This window comes from Prionailurus bengalensis, chromosome C2, assembly GCF_016509475.1.
Source record: "Prionailurus bengalensis isolate Pbe53 chromosome C2, Fcat_Pben_1.1_paternal_pri, whole genome shotgun sequence".
Taxonomy (NCBI): Eukaryota; Metazoa; Chordata; class Mammalia; order Carnivora; family Felidae; genus Prionailurus; species Prionailurus bengalensis.
In genome coordinates, this window is record NC_057350.1 from 148,767,948 (window position 1) to 148,789,235 (window position 21,288).

At 48.8% G+C, this 21,288-nt stretch overlaps 1 protein-coding gene across 1 annotated transcript in view; it reads right to left on the bottom strand.

Moving 5' to 3' along the window:
• The window catches only part of OSBPL10 (oxysterol binding protein like 10), a 314,732-nt gene extending 297,954 nt beyond the window's left edge, over positions 1–16,778 (bottom strand). Inside the window, exon 1 of the mRNA XM_043595604.1 lies at positions 15,969–16,778. Within this exon, the coding sequence (XP_043451539.1) occupies positions 15,969–16,249 (281 nt within the window). The 5' untranslated portion in view covers positions 16,250–16,778. The remainder of the gene's footprint in view (positions 1–15,968) is intronic.
• Between the last annotated feature and the right edge of the window lie 4,510 nt (positions 16,779–21,288).

Sequence of the window (21,288 nt, forward strand, 5' to 3'; positions counted from 1 at the left end):
AACGCTTAAAACAATTGTTTTTAATAAAAATTAAAATAAAATAAAAAGAGAGGTCGTTTTCAGTCTTACAGTCTTCACCTGTAGGGCCACCCAGGTACACAGAGGCTGCCCCTAGTCCTGGCCTGACGCCACATAAAAATTCCCAAACCACATTCGCTTCATCCTCTTTATTCAACAAATGTTCTACAAGCAATTTTAAAACAAGTGTCACTACAATTCTCGATACCAGAATTACATGAGAGAGTTGTAGGCTTAAAAATCCATATAGGGGCACCTGGGTGGCTCAGTCGGTTGAGCATCCGATTTCGGCTCAGGTCATGATCTCGAGGTCCGCGAGTTCGAGCCCCGCGTCGGGCTCTGTGCTGACAGCTCAGAGCCTGGAGCCCGTTTCAGATTCTGTGTCTCCTTCTCTCTCTGACCCCCCCCCCGATTCATGCTCTATCTCTCTCTGTCTCAAAAATAAATAAACGTTAAAAAAAATTTTTTTTAAAAATCCATATAAATGATAGTTCATTCTAATTTCCCTGTGTTGGAGTGACAAGGAACAAGCAACATGTTTCCCACCTCGTCGCGTTTACAGATGACAAAACTGGCTGACGTTCAGATAAGATAAAACAACTGAACAGGGAAGGGATCAAAACCCAAATCTCCCACGCCTTTGGTTTAGGGCGTTTTCATAAGCTGCAAATATGCCGGCGTTACCTAGTTTAATCGACACCTGCTCACAGACACTAACAAATCCAATCAACGTCATCATAGTTAATAGTCTAAGAATCATTTTCACACTACGTCACGCATCTTCCAAACTGGTCGGGAATAAGCCTTACAGAACGGATGCCCCGATGGCCACTTCAGAAGACTAGCATTAAGAGAGACTGGACTCGTTAGCTATGTTAATTATTAGATATATGCTACGTTCAGCCAGGAAGTATATGCTTCATGCCTCACAGCCTTTTTTTTAACACACCAAATGAGTTTTTGTTAACTTTTTAATCTATTTTCAAATGTCCACAAAAATTACAAGAATAATACAAAGATTTATTACTAAAGAACTACCCGAGGCGCCCAGGGGGTTCAGTCGGTTGAGCGTCCGACTGAGGCTCAGGTCATGATCTCACGGTGCATGAGTTCAAGCCCTGCATTGGGCTCTGTGCTGACAGCTCAGAGCCTGGAACCTGCTTTGGATTCTGTGTCTCCCTCTCTCTCTCTGCCCCTCCCCTGCTCATGTTCTGTCTTTCCCTCTCTCAAAAATGAGTAAACGTTAAAAAATTTTTTTATTACTAAAGAACTATCAACGTTTTACCACAACATTATACCCCTGTGGTAGATACATATATGTGTATATCTGTATACATGTTTCTGGAGCCACTTGAGCGTAAGTTATCAACATAATGTCCCTCTGCCCCTAAAAACTTCAATGCACAAAGACTAAAGTCAAGTAATTTACATGGATATGCTACTATTCTCTACAGACCTGATACAAATTTTCCAAGTGTCATAATCATATCTGTAGGAAAATAAAATATCAGATCACAAGTTACATTAAGTTGTTTAAAAATCTCCATTTTGGGGGCACCTGGGTGGCGCAGTCGGTTAAGCGTCCGACTTCAGCCAGGTCACGATCTCGCGGTCCGGGAGTTCGAGCCCCGCGTCGGGCTCTGGGCTGATGGCTCAGAGCCTGGAGCCTGTTTCCGATTCTGTGTCTCCCTCTCTCTCTGCCCCTCCCCCGGTCAAGCTCTGTCTCTCTCTGTCCCAAAAATAAATAAACGTTGAAAAAAAAAAATTTTTTTTAAATAAATAAATAAAAATCTCCATTTTGTATATAATGAAAGCAATTTAAAGTTTCAAACTAAAAAAAAAAAACTAAAAAAAAAAAGTTTCAAACTAAACACACAAACACACACACACACACACACAAAGCAAAAATGAAGAAGGAAATAAACAAAACGAAAAACACTAAAAATACCAGTAAGTACGACAATGCTGGAAAGGAAAAGGAAGCGAGGCTTTACATAAACAGAAATTCAGACAATTCCATGACACGAATAACTGGCCCTGGCCTCGTCCAAGCGAGGTCACTCTTCGCTTTGGTTCAAAAACACTTCTTCATCCAGACTCAAAGTTGATTTCACAGACACAAGTGTGGTCTTCCTTCTTTAATGCAAAGATTTTCTGAAGTACCTTTAGGCCTACCCCATAAAAATGGCCTATCTTCTTATTCAATGTGAGAAAACACGGGGCGGGGTGGGCTACGACTTAACCCTCTGTTCCTGAGTCTCAGCTGACTCTGAAGGAATCATGAAAACTGACCTCCGACCAAAAAAATGTCACAGGAAACTCTGAATTAACGAAGCGCCTCCAAGAGCGTTAAAACGCACTTTGGGCCAACGTGGCAACTGCAGACTTCTCATAAAAAAGAAAAAGACTCATACCAGCCAGGCTCAATAAAATTTTGCTAGTCCAAAGAGCAACATAAACGTGAGCTGCTATATAAGAAACGCGTTTCAGTGCTCTCTCAACAGTGCTTACGAGCACAAAGTGGATTCTGCCCCGTTCAACGTGTTAGGGACCGAGCCACTAAGTCGGTCGGCCGGAATACGCACTTAGAAAAGTTCTGGGCTATGCGGTTAGCCAAGGGGTCGGGAGGCCCATTTTTAAGGTATTAGTAATAGGGTGGAACTCAGATACACAAGAATCTGAAAAGCAAAGTGTGTTCAAAAACATGTGACCCCTTTCGGCCAAAGTCCACACTCTGAGCTTAATGAATCGCGAGGCCTCTGTGGAAACCAAGATCTCATCTGCCAGTTCTTACACAGAGTCAAAGGGCCAAGGAGCCCCCTCAGCCAGCCCTAAAAAGCCCAGATGAAGAAGGGACGGTCCAAGAAAGGAAAGTCATTACTAAGGAGGATTCTGAAGGCTCTAAACACAGCCCTGAAATAGTGATGCTTTGTGACCAGGGAAAAGACCACCAGACATCAACTACTCACACAAAGAGATTCTGCCCCTGAGAGGGACGCAAAACCACTAATTAAAACCCGGGGCCCCTTCTTTGGGAAGGCCGCAGCAGGAGAGAGAAAGAGTGAGGGATAAAACAGAATAATGACTATCTTGCAGGGAAATGAGCTGGTACAGGTCTGCCCTGAGGCAAAGCCCTCCGTGATCTCATCTGTGAAATGAGGGGGTAGAAGATCGCCAAGCTCTTTCCAGAGTGGGATAGAAAGAAAACACCCTTTGGTGTCAGACACGCTGTGGCTCCACAACTTACCAACTGTGCCACTTACGTTCTATGCCTCGGTTTCTCCACCTGGAAGATGGAGATTCTACCCGCATATTCTCCCTATCGTGGAAAATTCCAGAGGCTGGCAGCCCAAGATTTGTGAGGTGGCTCTGAGCAACAAAATCCTCAGAGGCTAATAAGCCTCTCCAGTCTGGATGGCCTTCACTTCAGCCACCTCAAGCCTTAAGATGGCTGCAGGATTCCAACCACCACGTCTGCATTCCAGTTGCGGCCATATGTCTATATTCCAAGAGCAAAGGAAAAAGAAGGAAGGGTACAAAGAAGGTTCTAGGAAACTTCTGTGATAACTCTGCTCATGTCTAGAACAGAATCACACAGCCATCCCTAGCTGCGAGGGAGAGGGGTGCAAACTACAGTTTTATCTAGGACAACTACGTATCCAGCTACAAACTGGGGTTCCGTGCCTATAGAAGAGGCAAAGAATGGACAGATCTGCAATACCCCCACCTCACTTCAAGGACTAAACTGGATAATGCATGTAAAGTCTGATGATTCCCGGACTCACAAACTGATTCCTTCCCTGTCTGGTAACACTGAGAGCGTATGATGGGTCTCAGCAGCTTCAGAGGTCCCTCCTGCGGTAGCCCTTAATGCCGGGCCTCTGGCCACACCCCACATACAACCTGCACTGCAGCCCAACAAACCCATCTCCCCCTTTCACGGTTCTAAACCTTTGTACTCAAGGTTTTGTACTCAAGCCTCCTTCCAGGGAAGCCTTCCCCCCCCCCCCACCCCTGCTCCTGTCTGCATGACGGATCGTTCCTCAACATGCCATGTCTTGCTCACCTGCCCCTCCTCCCTCCACCCCCAGGAAGAGCCCGTGCTCTCACTCCCAGGTGCTCCCCTTATGGGAGCACTCACCATCCCGTATCGAAACAGCCACCACATCTAGTGAGTGCCAGTCCCTGTCCTGAGCCCTGCACACACAGCTCCGCAGCCAATCCCAACAACCCTATGACGAAGACTCTGTATCACCCCCGTTTTACAGATAAAGAAACAGAGGCCCAGAGAGGTTAACCAGCTTGCCCGAAGTTACGCTGGGAGGAAACACCCGAGGCAGGATTCGAGCCCAGGGCGCTGGACCACAAACCTGTACTCAGCCACCACTCTAGACTGCCTCTACTACTAGAGGGAGGGGTCTAGATGTCATCTTAGAGCTGGGATGATCAAACTACATCCCACAGGCTAACTCCGGCCCTCCACCTGTTTTCGCAAACAAAGTTTTGTTGGAGCACAGGGGTACCCACTTGTTTACCCTGGGAGGGCTGCAGGGTTGCCATGGAGACTGGAGATAGCCCGGGATGCCCAAAATATTAACTACCTGGCCCCTCTACAGAAAAAGTTGGCTCAACCCTGTTTTAGGCTGTCAGCTGCTCAAGACGTGGCCTGTGTGCGTTGCTCCTGTGTCCTTGGCATCCCGCGTGGCATTGCATTTGGCTCAAGAGGCGCTCAACAAACACGTGGGGTGTGAATACCCCACCAGCAAAGGGGAGCGCTTCGGGGGGCTGAGGCTGCCGGCTCACTCAGGACTTGGAAAGTTTCCCAATTCTGTCTGGATACTATGTAACAACCAAAAGGCCGGGGAAACCCGTCTCAGGGCTCCGGTTGTGTTGTTAGTGGCTCGCCATGCCTCTGACGGAGGGACCCCTACAGGCCAGTTGAGGGCCGTCTGTATCCATCAGCAAACCCACTCAACTCCCCTGAACAAGTAGCCCAGGCCGACCCCTGGGGCCCACCCGCCCGTGGGAGAATGCGGGTTCGACTGCTTCCTAGGCGGGGTCCCCTCTCACCCGCCCACCTCCGCTGGGAGGTCACTGACCCGACTTTGCAGATGAATGCCGAACACATCCTGGAAAAGAGGTGTTAAAAACTGATGTTGGTTGCCTTTCAACTGGTTACATTTTCATCAAAACATTCATAGGAAAAGGGGCGCCTGGGTGGCTCGGCGGGTTAACCGTTTTCGGCTCTGGTCAGGAACTCACAGTTGGTGAGTTTGAGCCCCGCAGCGAGCTCTGCACTGGCAACGTGGAGCCTGCTTGGGATTCTTTCTCTGCCCCTCTCCCCTTCTTGTGTTTGCTCACTCTCTCTCTCTCTCGCTCTCTCTCTCTCTCTCTCTCAAAATAAATAAATAAATGTTAATAAAAACACATTTATAGGAAGGGACCAAACCACATACAACAGAAATAGCCCTCTAAAAACGACAGCAAAACGTGAAAAAGTTATCCAAGGCTCAAATGCCTTCTCTGACCTTCAAAGAACAGGCTTGCAACAAGACTGTATAATGTTTCCTAATTTTATCGTAATTATTGATGTCACTGCACGAGACACAAATAAAGCACTTTCCTTCTGGGCTGTGACCATATTCGATCCAGCCTGGGTTATCAAAAATCACATTCTGGATGGTTTTCTCTTTAATTCTGTCTTGGCCTGGCCCCAAATCACATCAGGCAGGAGCCAGGCAGAGCTACAAAAAGCCTCCCACATTTCCGGCACAATCGTTTCAAGCCTCCTTTCGGGACACAAAAGCCGTATCTCTTCTCTTTCCCAGAGTTTTTAAACAACGGTCCAACTCGAGCAGACTCTTGAGGAACCACAGGCTAAAAGCAGCAAATGGAGACAGTCAGCCACTTTGCAAATCAAGTAACTTGTCACCTAGGTCCTCATGCAGGAGGAAGGGTTAAGAAACACCTGCCTATTTGCTAAGGCTGGGTCTAAAATGACGACTAACTTGGCCCCTCGGTTCCACAAAGTTACCCACTGGTCTAAAACATAGGACTTCCGGGGCACCTGGGGGCTCAGTAGGTTAGGCGTCCGACTTCAGGCGTCTGATTTCAGCTGGGGTCATGATCTCGCAGTTCGTGGGTTCGTGCCCCACCTCGGGCTCTGTGCTGGCAGCTCAGAGCCTGGAGCCTGCTTCCGATCCTGTGTCTCCCTCTCTCTCTGCCCCTCCCCTGCTCATACTGCCCCCCCCCCACCTCTCTCTCTCTCTCTCTCTCTCTCTCTCTCAAAAATAAACACTAAATTTTTTTTTTTTTAAATATAAGACTCCCAAGTAGACACATTTCTGCTGAGGACCCTACTGTGTGCCACCCGCTGTGCCGGGCCTGCTGTCTGTAGCAGACTCACAGCAATACTCCAAGGTTAATATCATTTCACAGATGAGGAAAACAGGGCCCAAACAGTCAAGTGACCTGCCAAGGTCATGCAGCTAATAAGAGGCCAAGCCGGAAAGGCAGGGAAGTCTGACCATGTCACCAGCCTGTGCACCTGCACACTGCCCCCCTCCGAAGCTGGCTGGCATTGGGGGCAGTCCACTCAGGTACATAGTGCTGGTGGGGAAATGGCTCAGCCACTCTGGAAAACTCTTAGGGAGTTTCTATATGCGCGTATCCTACAACCCTGAGATCCCAATCCCCAAGCATGTACCCAAGAGAGATAAAAGCATGTGTCCACGCAAAAACTTATACACAGGGACGCCTGGGTGACTCAGTCGGTTAAGCGTCCGCCTTGGGCTTAGGTCATGATCTCAACGTTCATGAGTTCGAACCCTGCATCGGGCTTGATGCTGACGGCACGGAGCCCGCTTTGAATTTGGATCCTCTGTCCCCCTGTCTCTCTGCCCCTCCCCCACTTGCTCTCACGCTCTCTCTCTCTCTCTCTCTCTCAAAAATAAACATTTTTTAAAAACCCTTTAAGGGGCGCCTGGGTGGCGCAGTCGGTTGAGCGTCCGACTTCAGCCAGGTCACGATCTCGCGGTCCGTGAGTTCGAGCCCCGCGTCGGGCTCTGGGCCGATGGCTCAGAACCTGGAGCCTGTTTCCGATTCTGTGTCTCCCTCTCTCTCTGCCCCTCCCCCGTTCATGCTCTGTCTCTCTCCGTCCCAAAAATAAATAAACGTTGAAAAAAAAAAAACCCTTTAAATGATAAAAATAATGAAAAATAAAAAACTTATACACAAATAGCAGCTTTATTGATAACAGCTAAAAAAAACTGGAAACCCAAATGTGCACCTACAAGTGAATAGATAAACCGTGGCATATCCACAGGATGTAATATTACACAACAACAGCAACAAAATTATAATCTACGGATAGATGCAGCAACACCCAGAATCTCAGAACACGAGGCTGACTGAAATAAACCAGACTCCAGAAAGGATCTCCTATATGGGTCCACCTATACGAAAACCCAAGAACAGACAAAACTAATTCATGGTGATAGAAATCAGAAACAAAATGCCGGGGACGGGGAACTGACTGGCAAGAACAAGGAAATCTGGGGGGGTGGGGGGAGGGGTAGAACCGGGGGAATCAGAGAATGTTCTGTACTTTTTAAAGGAGTGGTTACATGGCGTAAACAATTGCCAAAATTCAGCAAACAGAACGCCTGAGACCTGTGCGCTTTATTGTATTTAATTATACCTTTAAAAAAAAAAAAAGTCCTCAGGCTAATGAGTCAGTCATTCAGATGACAAAACAGAAAACATGAATTATTACACGTATACTTCCAAACTGCTTGCTCAAGGGTATTTAAAGAAACCCCAAAGAAAGTCTGATTTGCCCATGAAAGCAAATTAAGTTTACTCACTGGCTCTAGAAAGAATTTCCCTCACAATAAGGCCCACCACCTTGCATTTGCCCAAGGGGTCTGTCTAGTAGACAGAGATGAATGAGTCCAGCAACCCTGCCTAACCAGCCCACTTTCAGTCAGGACAGCAACCCTTTCAGGACAGAGATGGCTGTCCCCATGGCAACCAGTGAAGGTGGGAAAGGTGGAGGGGAAGGGAGCCAGCGGGATTAAGAACCACTTTAGAATAATGACTGTATGGAGGCTGCGAGTGCCATACCCCTACCCCCGAGGTCCGAGTCCTAATTCCTGGAACCCGGGAATGTCACCTTACAGGGCAGGCAGCAGATATGACTAATTTAAGGGTTTTTAAATGGGGAGATTGTCCCGGAATGTCTCAGTGGGCCCTAAATGCAATCCCTAGGGGTCCTTCTAAGACGGGGACAGAGGGAGACTTGAAACAGAGGAGAAGGCAATGGGAAGACCGAGGCAAAAACTGGGGTGAGGCAGGTACCAGCCAAGGAATGCCAACAACCACCAGAAGCTGGAGGAAGCAAGAAATTAACTTTCCCTTGGAGCCTGAAAGCCTGGGCCTGCCAAGACCTTGATTTGGGCCCAGGGAAACCTATTTCAGACTCTGGCCTCTAGAACCATGAGAACATAAATGTCTGTTGTTGGGAGCTACCAAGTTTACTGTCATTTGTTCTAACAAAACTAACACAGACCGGGAGCCTAAAATGCAGTATTGTTTCTGCCAGATATCTACACTCCTCCGATACCACTTCAAACTTTTAAGAAGTAATCGAATTAATAAACGTTTTTCTTCTCTTTTTTTTTAATTTTTTTATTTTTTTTTAAATTTTTTTTAACATTTGTTTATTTTTGAGAGGCAGAGAGAGGCAGAGCGTGAGCAGGGGAAGGGAAGGGAGAGAGTTGTCGGCACAGAGCCCAACGCGGGGCTCAAACTCACAAACTGTGAGATCACGACCTGAGCTGAAGTCGGACGCTTAACTGACTGAGCCACCCAGGCGCCCCCCTTTTTTTTCCATTTTTTTTAATGCTTATCTACTTTTGAGAGAGAGAGGAGAGAGGGAGACAGCATGAGCGGGAGAGGGACAGAGAGAGGGAGACAGAATCTGAAGCAGGCTCCAGGCTCTGAGCTGTCAGCACAGAGCCTGATGCGGGGCTTGAACTCACAAACTCTGGGTCAGGTCAGATCATGACCTGAGCCAAAGTCAGACGCTTAACCCACTGAGCCACCCAGGTGCCCCCAAGTTTTTCTTTTCTTGGAAGAAAACATCAGAGAATATCCTTATTACCATGGGGTAAGCAAAGATTTCCTAAATAGCACTCAAAAAGAACTGATCATAAAAGGGGAAACGTTTTTATATGTGACTATGCTAAAATTTAAAATTTGTGCATACCAAGAGATGACGTGGCAAACCACGAGTGACGATGCCTGCTTTCTCTGTTTGTAGTGCCCGTATCCGCGTGCACATAACCCATCGGCGAACTCCCATCCAGAATCTATAAAGAACTTTCTTTCACAAGTCAATATGAAAAAGCAGATGTCCCACGATACAAACAGCGAAGGACTTACGTAACACCTGACAAAACGTGAAATCCAAATGGCCAACAGGCACATAAAAAGATGCTAACCTTCATTAGTCATCAAGGAAAGGCAAATTCAAACCACAATCAGATGCCACCCATCGGACTGGCTAAAATGCAAACAGACAACATCGAGTATACATGAGGCTATGGGGCGCCCAGAACCCTCAAGTGCTCCTGGCGGGAATATTAACAGATCCAACCACTAGGAAAAAACTCTCTTCATAAGCTGGACAGTTGGAAATACTGTCGCGTAACCCAGTATTTCACTCCTAGGTATACACGCACAGAAATGCGTATGTATGTTCCACAGAACTCACGGCAGTGCTTTCGTAAGGGCCTCAAACTGGGAAAAACTCAAAAGTTTATGAGAAGCGTCCACGTATTCAATATATTCATACGATGGAATAGAGCAGTGCACACAGACAACGGTTAGACCCAGCACCACGGAGGGGGCTCAGGAACGTGATGGTAAGAGAAGAAGCCTGGAACAATATATCATGCCGTTCGATAGGAAATTCAAGAAGAGGCCTACCTCATGTAAGATGCTGGACATCAACAGCGGGCGACCGTGAGAGACGGCGGGAGGGGACTGGCCGCTGTTTCTTGATCTGGATACGATCCGCTTATGAAAATGCGTTGAGTTATTACGCGTATAAGTTATGCACTTTTCTGAACGTATGTTAGACTTCAAGTTTACCCCCCAAAACTAGTTATTCCGAGATTATGGGAAAAGCTTTTTCCCCCCTCAACGTAACTTTTTCAAACTGCAAGATGGATGCAAGCTCACCTCAGGAAAAAATAAATAAATAAAGGAAAAAAGAGAACAAATGATATCCCCCACGACCCCACCAACCAAGGAAAACCATGGTAACCATTTGGCGTAAATCTCCTCAAATACACATACATTTTATTATTTTTTTTTTAATTTTTTTTTTTCAACGTTTATTTTTATTTTTGGGACAGAGAGAGACAGAGCATGAACAGGGGAGGGGCAGAGAGAGAGGGAGACACAGAATCGGAAACAGGCTCCAGGCTCTGAGCCGTCAGCCCGGAGCCCGACGCGGGGCTCGAACTCACGAACCGCGAGATCGTGACCTGGCTGAAGTCGGACGCTCAACCGACTGCGCCACCCAGGCGCCCCTACACAGACATTTTAAAGAGAGAGGAGGAGAGCACATCCTACAGGGAGTGGTTAACACAGGCAGGTGCTCCATAAATATTCTGAACCATACGTGAATAAATCATATTAGATGCTATTCTGTAACCTAGGCAACCACCTCTTGATTGTTGCCGTCCACGAAGAAATCCAGTGTCCCCAAAGGATTTGAATGTGCAAACTCACACTCTGGCAAACCAGCCAGCAAAGTGTGTGAATACTTTCTAAGTACATGTGGGCAAGAACATAACACCCAGAGCCGTGATTTTTTAACCCTGGTTATCGCCAACTGCCTCTAAAATTTGTGGAGTACTCAAAAAGCATTCATTTTAATTCAGTACAGTTTTAAAAGTTAATACATGCTCCCTCCTTGACTTTTTTAAATTTTTTTTCAACGTTTATTTATTTTTGGGACAGAGAGAGACAGAGCATGAACGGGGGAGGGGCAGAGAGAGAGGGAGACACAGAATCGGAAACAGGCTCCAGGCTCTGAGCCATCAGCCCAGAGCCCGACGCGGGGCTCGAACTCACGGACCGCGAGATCGTGACCTGGCTGAAGTCGGACGCTTAACCGACTGCGCCACCCAGGCGCCCTCCTTGACTTTTTTAAATGAGTCAAGTAGCCCCTGAGCCCTGGGAAATCAGGGCCAGAGCCTAAAAACTGCATTCTCAAAGCAGGGCATTCATGCAGATCAAGTCGAAAGCAGGTCCTGGATACCTGGCCCCTGAAGGCCCACATTAGCTGGGCAGCCGTGGGCCCTAAGTCAAGGTGGACATTTCACAAGGTAAGTCAGACTCCCTGACCCCGAAGACGAAGACTGATGGTCGCAGAGGGCGGGGCAAATGACACACATATCAACTCGGAGGACAAGGCTATAAACAGGTAGAGAACAACCAAGAAATAACAGTAATAGTAGCTATATAAATACAAGTTAATCCTGCTTTCATTTCTCTTTCATTCACTCTCTTATTTATTCAGTTATATCTACTGACCCCTTATGATATGCCAGACCCCGTCCTAGACACTGGAGATACAGCAGTGAACACGGCAGACGAAACTCTTCTCTGTCCTCAGGGAGTTGACATCTTGTGCGGGGGACAAGAGTAAAATATTGACTGTGTCAGAGGGTGGTGGTGATGGAGAAAAATAAAGCAGGGGAGGGAGATAGGGACTCGGGGCTGGAGGAGGGGAGCAAGTCACTTGCTGTAGAGATGCAAATATTTGCTGGGTTCCAAGTGTTAAAAGGATCCTTTCAAAACATATCCTCTCCAAAGAACTCTGGCATAATCATGTTAATGGGAGCCCCAGGGTAACCACAGGATTCAGAAAATAAACCAAGAACTTTAGGAACCAAGAAAGGGTCCATTTACGACGGGCAAATTGAAGATCCAATAATAGCTACCACTTCTCCAGATCTTGTTCTGCACCTTTCCCAGCTGCTTATAGACCAGTCTCCTCAATTAATTTTCACACTGAACGGATGAGAAGGGTAACATCTTTTCTCTCTTTAACAGATGAGAAAACGGAAGCCGAGAGCAATTAAGAAACCGGCCCAAGGTGACACGTGTGCTAAATGTTGATGTCCGGGTTCGGCCCGGAGTCCACACTCCCCTTACGTTCCAAATAAAACGTCCACTCTCACCTGGGGTTTTCTTTGGCTGATACTTACCTTCCTTATCCTGCTCAAGACTTAACCTTTAATATTTTACTGAGTTCTCACAACCGCACCCATCACACTCACACACACACACACACGCACACACACACACAAATTGGAGGCCGGTTTCATACTTGCAACGTCTTCTTTTCTCTTGATAACGAAAAGTGAATGACGAAAAGTGAAAGACCCTCAAATGTTGAAATACCACTTCCTAGACCCAATTAGAAATTACTTTCCCGGGGCACCCGGGTGGCTCAGTTGGCGAAGCAGCTGACTCTTGGTCATGATCTCACGGTCCGTAGGTTCGAGCCCCACATCAGGCTCTGCACTCATAGGGCAGAGCCTGCTTGGGATTCTCTCTCCCCCTCTCTCTCTGCCCTCCACCACCTGCATTCTCTCTCTCTCTCTCTCAAAAACAAATAAGTAAACATTAAAAAACAAAGAAAAAGAAATTATGTTCTCAAACATTTGATGTTCCCAGCAAACCCAAAATAGTTCCATCTGGGTTGGAGACTAAAATTAGCCTTCGTGCCGGCAAAGGAAGAGTTCATACGGCCCGCTTCTTACAAACTAAAAACGAGTTCCCCAAAGGTAACTCCTGGCTGCCCCCCATCCTCCCCACAAGCATGAGGGTCCCCTGTGACCCTCATCTCCATAAAAGACGCCTCCACCTCAACATCCCAGGCTCTCAGAGCTATAAACACAAGAGTCCTCCTTGGCCCCTCTTTCTCTCACCTCATCCAACCCATGGGCAGCTTCTACCCTCCCCACTCCAAATCTGTACCTTCTCTCCACTTTCCTCGTCCCCCAAGTGCGAGCCCCCAGCATCTCTGGCCTAGACCACCATGAGGAGCTCCCAACTGGCCTGTTTCCCGATAGGACCCTGTGAAATTCTCATCTCCAAAGAGTACCCAGAGTGAACTTTTTAAAGCACGAATCAGACCGTGTCACCTCTCGGCCAAACATCCTTCTGGACAACCAGAACGCAGCCTTAAATTCTTCCCCTGGACTACAAGGCACCGTGCGGCCTGGCACCGGCCTGCCTCACCAAGCTTTTGGGCTTCAACTCTCTCCCTGGTTCACTCTGTGCGAAAACCAAAAGACTAGCGAAAACACAGTGCTTGAGATTAAAATGTGAATAGGGGTGCCTGGGTGGCATCTGACTTCGGCTCAGGTCCTGATCTCGCAGTTTGTGGGTTCAAGCCCAGCATCGGGCTGTGTGCTGACAGCTCAGAGCCTGGAGCCTGCTTCCGACTCTGTGTCTCCATCTCCCTCTGCCCCTCCCCTGCTCATGCTCTGTCTCTCTCTCTCTTTAAAGTAAATAAACATTAAAAAAAAATAATAAAAGAAAGAAAAAAGAACATGCCATGAGATCCAAAAGTGAAGGTAACTTGAATCAAGCTGCCCACTGTTTGTACCAAGGCATTCCCCTGGGCCAGGGAGCTAGGGACTCGTACTTTTTAATTCTGAGTCTCCTCCCCTACTTCATGTGCAGATGCCTGTGCGTTTTGCACACTGAAACAGCTCCAGCTCTTAGAAAAGTGCCTGGCACATAGTAGTTCCTCAATAAAATAGTCTCCGAGTAAATACATTCGTGAACACATGAATATAGTGTCAAAGTTTCTCTCTTTCTCCTCTCTCCCTTCTTACTGTTCCAGACCTCCCCTTGACAAGGGAGAAATGTGCAACCACTGAGTCTCCACAAATCCTCTCCAGACCACTAATGGACCTTTGGCAACAGCTGAGAGAACACGGATGTGGGGAACACAGACCTGAACACTGAGACATGAACCACCAGAAAGAGATAATGCTTTTGGAGTCAGTGGTAAACTTACAGTCTACTGTGCTAAGAATAAACACTGACGGCATAGACCACACTAAACAAACTCAACAAAGATGAGGTCTCACACATTACACAGTAGATTTCACCTATGAAGCCTGCAATCATGTAAATATTATTATTAATTTTGCCTCTTCTCAATCTGGCATAACCTACATACCCCAGTGGATTTAAGATCATACAAAAGCATGAGTTACTCCAATTCCTACTAAATCCGCCGGAAAGAACAAATCCTTTAATATGCATTGCAGGTAAAGTACCATCCCCAGTGAAATGACTGTAATCCAGGGTAAAATCTCTGTTGGCCTCATAAGCTACTTGGGGGGGGGGGGGGGGGGGGCGGGCAGAGCATTAAAAGGGACTGCCCAACACACAAACCAGATGCTGTCACCAACAAGGCACAATTACCGAGAACTGAAATCGGATTGAATCATCTCCTCTCTCTCTCATCCTACACACACTACCTATTCCTTTGCAGCTTTCAAAACCTGAAGGGGAAAAGAGGCAAGAGCAGACACCAGGGCTATTTTGAGAAATAAAAGGACTCAAAAGTTAAAAGCACAACTTCCACTGACAGAGTAGCAGATCTCCCAGGAAACCCAGGTGACTCAGAAAGTTCTCTGATAGAAACAAGTCCGTTTCCATATTTAGGAAGTGGTCTTCCTCCCTGTTGAGTTTCATGTAAATAACTGCCCGGTCAAAGTTTCAGCTGGAAGCCACCTGAACATTTTCCATCCCACGTGCAGGCAGAGAGGACCAAGTAATCCAGTCTAACCAGCAGAGAGAAGCAAGAGTTCCCAGGGTGTGATTCAAACTTCACAAGCATCCTGAAAAATCCCAAGACCTAAGATCCAAGGGCCACAGACGGCAGGACAAAAGATCTCATCCACAACGTCTATCTCCCTCTGGCTTGTTTTTGAAAAACAAAGTAAAAAAAAAAAAAAAGTAAACAGCAGCACCACATCTGCTCCTTTCAAGTCCCCCTCACTATCCTCTGCATTGTGCCCCACATACCATCATCAACACAAGTGAGCTGGGGGCCCTTCCCTTAACACCCCCATCCTCCCACGTGGCCATACTGGGTTTCCCAACAGTGAGGGCAGAGTGAGCAGGGAACTTCAAAAGGCACCTAAATGGGCGGGGGTTAATAACAATAGTTTACAAAGCAAACCGTCCATTTCCAAAGGGGAGAGGGTGTTCCAAAAAAAAAAAAAAAAAAAGAAGGAAAGAAATAACTAAGCTTCTGTTGCAGAGATTGGAGGTCTCAAACCACCCACTGGGCAGGAGGTAGCGCGCGCTCCGGAAGGCACCGAGAATAAGTGGTAGGTGTTTGGTGATGGTGGTGGTGGTGGTTTTAAACACTAAAGTTTTAAATGAACTATGTTACGGAGAGAATTGTTGTGATGGGACCAGGGGTATTAACGCTTTTTCCTGCAGGCATACAGCACGCCCCCTCTGCCTCTCTTCCTCAGCCATTCTTCAGGAGTGCGGGAAACCGCTAGCAGGCAGGGCCCTGGGACCAGTGCGCCCCTCTTTTGCTACTCCAGTCCCTGCAGGTGCCAGGGCCGAAGAAAACCGGGTCTCTCGCCTCCCTCTCCGCCACTGCGGTGCGGTCCTGGGGTGGGGTCACGGCCTGCCCCAACCCGGGCACCCCACCTGGAAAGGAGCTGGGACGCAGGAAGGGCACTCGGAGAGGCAGCACCCGATCGGCCGGTGGCACAGTGGCGGGCGCGCGCGCGCGCACACACACACACACACACACACACACACACACACACACAGCTGAGAGGCGCGAAGGGAGGGGCGCGCGGTGGCGCTGGCGGCGGGCGCGTTACCTGTTCTGCCAGCCCTGGAGGAGGTTGGTGTATTTGCTGAGCACGCCTTCGAGCGCCGGCTCCCTCCTGCGGCCGCCTCCTCCCGACGGACTAGCGGCCACCGAGCCCGGGCTGCTGCGGCTGCCCCCGCCGCCGAGCCCGGCTACCGCCGACCGGCTGGAGACCCCCCGGCCGGCCAGGGAGCAGGACGGCGAGGAGCCAGCCGAGGTGGCGCGGCTGCTGCTGCGGCTGCTGCTGTTGCTGCCCCCGCCGCCGTCTGCGCCTTGGGCCGCCCTCTCCATGGTCCGTGCGCGCCCGGAACGCGAGTGCCCGCCGCGGTGGCGGCCGCGGCGCTGGGGCTCCCGGCGCGGCGGCGGCGGCGGCGGCAGCTGCTGCTGCTATAGCTCCGGGCGCCCGGGCCGCGCGTGGCTGCTCCAAATCCCCGGGAAATGCCTGACTCATACAGGAGGAAGAGGAGGAGGCGAAGGAGAGCTGGGAAGGAAGCCAACGGGGCTGGATGCAGCTGCGGCCGCCCCTCCTCCTGCCGCGGCCCTGGCCCCGGCCCCTCCCTCCGTACTAGTTTCCTCGGCAAGTTCGGAGCGGGTGGCCGGTTCGGCGAGCCCTCCTGTGGTTCCTCTTCCTCTTCTTTCGGGTCCTGGCGGCCGCTCGGGGCCGGGGGCGCTGCCGGGCGCCGAGCCGCAGGGTGGGTACGCCCTGTCACCCTCGCGTTCCTTCTGCCGCCCCCTCTCGGATCCGAAGGGGCGAAAGGGAATCTCCGCGCGTTCCTCCCCACCCCCAACCCACCTCGGGACCTGGAGGGAGGGGCGGCCCCACCCACCCGATCCACCCGGATATTGACCCGCCCGGCCTAACGCGGGCACCAGCGCGCAGTCCCTCTCTCTGCCTTCCCCGCCGAGCCCGGGCCAGACACACGCACACAGCAACCTGGGAATGAGCCTTACAGGCAGAGCGAAGTTAATAGGGCAGGAACGTCTTCCAGGCTCTCCTGCATGCCCGGTAGGGGACAGGTGATTCTGTCCCCAAGGTAAGCTTGCCCGGGGTATTTTCACGCTGCAGAGCTACGGTAAATGCATCATGGACACCAGGGAAGGAACTGGAGTGGGGCAAGAAAACCCTAAGGTTCCTGCAAGTGCCTCCTTACATTGAGTGCCCTGGGCGCTTCACTTGCCTCACCCTAATCCGCACGCTGATGGACACATAAATCTGGCAAGTCAAAACTAGCGATTTGATTTCCCAGAGGGAAATCAACCGATATTTACAATCACAGTGAAGTATGTATTCTGTGTGGTCGCTGTAACTTCTTCCCTGCACCCCCACCCTAAGATACCCTGAGCTGCAACTCGGTCTCTAAATCTAAAATCGTTGCTGTTTTGCGAAAGTAGAGGAGTCGCACTTTCTCCACCGTACTAATAATTTTTGTGAGTATAAATATCCAGTGCAATCTGGAAGTTTCTAAAATTACCTAGAAAAATGGCTCTGAGGAGCTCAGGCACCGCGCGCGCCTGCACACACAACAAAAACAAAGGGTGATAGATTGATAGGCAATCCCGGTTCAAAGGATCTACAAACCCATAAAACAGATAAATAATTCAATAGTTAAAAAAAATTACTGAGTGAAATAGAGTCAGCTCTCATGGGGGCAGTTCCCCAAACCTGCCCCCTCTCTAGCTTCATATCCTTCCAGAAAGGTGGTTTACCTCTAGAAATCTTCATGGAGAAGCTTCTGAGGCTGATGAGAAGTAGTTGTGCCCTGAATAAATTACAATTCCAGGTGCCTATACAGAGAAAGAAGGAAAGAAGGAAAGAAGAAAGAAAGAAAGAAAGAAAGAAAGAAAGAAAGAAAGAAAGAAAGAATCCAACTCTTGATTTCTGCTCAGGTCGTGATCTCATGGTTGGTGGCATCGATCCCCATGTCCCCATGTTGGGCTCTGTGCTGACAACACGGAGCCTGCTTAGGATTCTCTCTCCCTCTCTCTGCCCCTCCCTCACTTGTGCTCTTTCTTTCTCAAAATAAAGAAGTAAACTTAAAAAAAATAAATAAAGAGGGGCGCCTGGGTGGCGCAGTCAGTTAAGCGTCCGACTTCAGCCAGGTCACGATCTCGCGGTCCGTGAGTTCGAGCCCCGCGTCAGGCTCTGGGCTGATGGCTCAGAGCCTGGAGCCTGTTTCCCATTCTGTGTCTCCTTCTCTCTCTGCCCCTCCCCCGTTCATGCTCTGTCTCTCTCTGTCCCAAAAATAAATAAACGTTGAAAAAAAAAAATTTAAAAAGAAAAATAAAAAAATTAATAAATAAGGAAAAGACCACCCCCCGCCCCCCACCCCCCTCAGAGATTGCATGGTAGAAAAGACCGACTCTGGAGCCAGACAGATCTGAGTTGCAATCCATGACCTCTTTTAGCTTTAGTTTTCTCCCCTGCAAAATGGGACCAAGTGGTAATACTGGATGTGATGGGATTGTTTATGTGTTCGAAACGTTTGTCGTGTCATCCTATGAGAGTACCCTCCCTCCACATTGACCTCAGGCTTGGCCATGGAACTAGTTTGGCCAGTGGAGTGTAGACAGATGTAATACTGTATATGCCACTTCCAGGCGGAAGCTTCAAGAGCCCCGTCATGTGGTTCAACTGTCTTTCTCTTTTCCTTCTACCAGGCGACTAGTGTGTCTCAGATAAAGGACCCTCTTCAGTCTGGATCCTGGAGTGAGAAGCCACGTGGAATTCAGCGGAGCCAAAGCCAGTTAGCGTTGGCCATGTCACATGGACAAAATGTTTGTTATAAACCACTGAGATTTTAGGGAGCATTTTTACCACAGCATAACTTTGCCTAAGCCACCCGATACACTTTTCAGTATGTGAGTGTCCGTGAAGTCCTTCACTGCTATTGAAGACTGAGAAGGTGGGCACATCCTGACCTGGAAATGTCAGTCATCATGTGCCAGAACAACACCCCTTTTTATGGGAGACTTGCCACCCTGAGTTCCTGCTAAAAGAGAAGTGCTACCATTACTCCAGCCTGCCCAGCTGACCCGCGACTAGATGAACCAGGTGCCGCAAATTCTCACCTTAGACTAAAAACTCGAGACTCTTGGGAGTCCAGTGGAAGCAGGGAGGTGCTAAGCTGAAAGAAATAGTCAAGGCTAGTATGTCAGTCTGTTCTAGGCTGCTATAACAGGGCATCACAGCTGGGCGGTTTACCAACAACAGAAATTTATTTCTCACAGTTCCGGAGGCTGGAAGGCCAAGATCAAGGTGAAGGCGTGATCGGTTCCCAGTGAGAACTCTGCAGGGCCCCAGATTTATTGTATCTTCACATGGAGGAAGGGGCTGTGGGGGGGTCAGGGCGGGGGGGGGGGGTTCTTTTATAAGAGCACAATGGCATTCGTGAAGGCTCCACCCTCTCCACTTAGACTGCTCCCGATGGCCCTACCTCCTAACACCATCACTTTGGGCATGAGGATTCCAACATATGAATTTGGGGAGAAACAAACATTCAGACCATAGCACGCGGGCTGGGCCAAGAGCAAGTTAGCTATGTGGGATCGGAAATGACCAAGGACGGGGGGGGGGGGGGGGGGGGGGGGGGGGGCACCTGGGTGGCTCAGTCCGTTAAGCCTCCGACTTCGGCTCAGGTCACGATCTCACAGTTCGTGAGTTCAAGCCCCACGTCGGGCTGTGTGTTGACGGCTCAGAGCCTGGAGCCTGCTTCGGATTCTGTGTCTCCCTCTCTGCCCCTCCCCCACTCAGGCTCTGTCTGTCTGTCCGCCTCTCCCGCCCCAAAATAAATTTAGAAAACATTAAAAAGAAAAAGAAATGGCCAGGGAGGGAAATCGGTGGCAAGGAGTAGAGCAGGCATTCTGAAAGGAGAGGCAGGACCATGAAAGAGATGCGGTAAATGCTTTTCCCTCCTCTCAGCCCTCTTCCCTGCTCTCACCCCTGGAGTTTTGAAGTAAAGGTCACTACCTCCAGAAAGCTTTCCTTCACCCTCATGCAGTGAGTAGGGAAAATTCTCTTTGGAGAGGAACGGCTTCGTGTTAGAAAAACAATTGGAGAACAAAAGACATAATAAATTGGCAAAAATACTTGGAATATATGTTTAAAAATATTTGCAAACTGCATATATCCAATAGAAGGGCTCGTTACTTTACCCAGATTGCATAAATCATTAAGAAAAATAAAAATACAGGGGCGCCTGGGTGGCGCAGTCGGTTAAGCGTCTGACTTCAGCCAGGTCACGATCTCGCGGTCCGGGAGTTCGAGCCCTGCATCAGGCTCTGGGCTGATGGCTCGGAGCCTGGAGCCTGTTTCCGATTCTGCGTCTCCCTCTCTCTCTGCCCCTCCCCCGTTCATGCTCTGTCTCTCTCTGTCCCAAAAATAAATAAAAAACGTTGAAAAAAAATTTTTTTTAAGAAAAATAAAAATACAGATAGAATGACTGGAAATCTAACAGCTGTTTCAGAAGCCATAAATGACTAAAGTAATAAGACTAACATGCCACACCTCTTAAAATAACGGGGCAGGGGCACCCGGGTGGGCTCAGTGAAGTGCCTGGCCAACTCAGGTCATGATCTATTTGTGAGTTCGAGCCCCGGTTCAGGCTAACTGCTGTCAGCACAGAGCCCGCTTCAGATCCTCTGTCCCCCTCTCTCTGCCGCTACCCCACTTGCATTCTCTCTCTCTCTCAAAAATAAATAAACATTGAAATCAAAAAATAGAAATTAGGAGCACCTGGGTAGCTCAGTTGGTTAAGCTTCTGACTTCAGCTCAGGTCATGATCTCACAGGTTGTGAGTTCAAGTCCCACACCTGGCTGGCTCTGTGCTGACCATACAGAGCCTGCTTGAGATTCTCTCTCTACCCCTCTGTCTCTGTCCCTTCCCCACTCACGCTGTCTCAAAAGACATAAGTAAACCTTCAAAATTAATTAATTAATTAATTAATTAGAAAAATAATTAAAAAAAACAGGCGGATTCAGCAGCCCCCGGTAAGGAGCTGATTGCCCCATCTTGTTCTCCACATGGGCCTGAAGAGCTCGTCTAGAGTTTCCAGTAACCAGCTTCAGAAGCTCCCTCCTCTGCCCGTGTTCCCACATAAAGCCTTAATGTTGGCAGATGATATTCACGGACTAGCAAGAAAGTAGGTAGACACTGACCTAGGTGGCCAAATGACATGAAGGAGGCCACCAGAAGAGAGAAAACTATCACAGCCAGACCCCCTCCGACATCAGCTTGGTCACATTTGCATTAGAAATAGCTGGTCTGATATAGTCTCAATCCCAGGTAATAAAAAGAATAGCTAATATTTATTGAGCACTTACTATGTGCCAG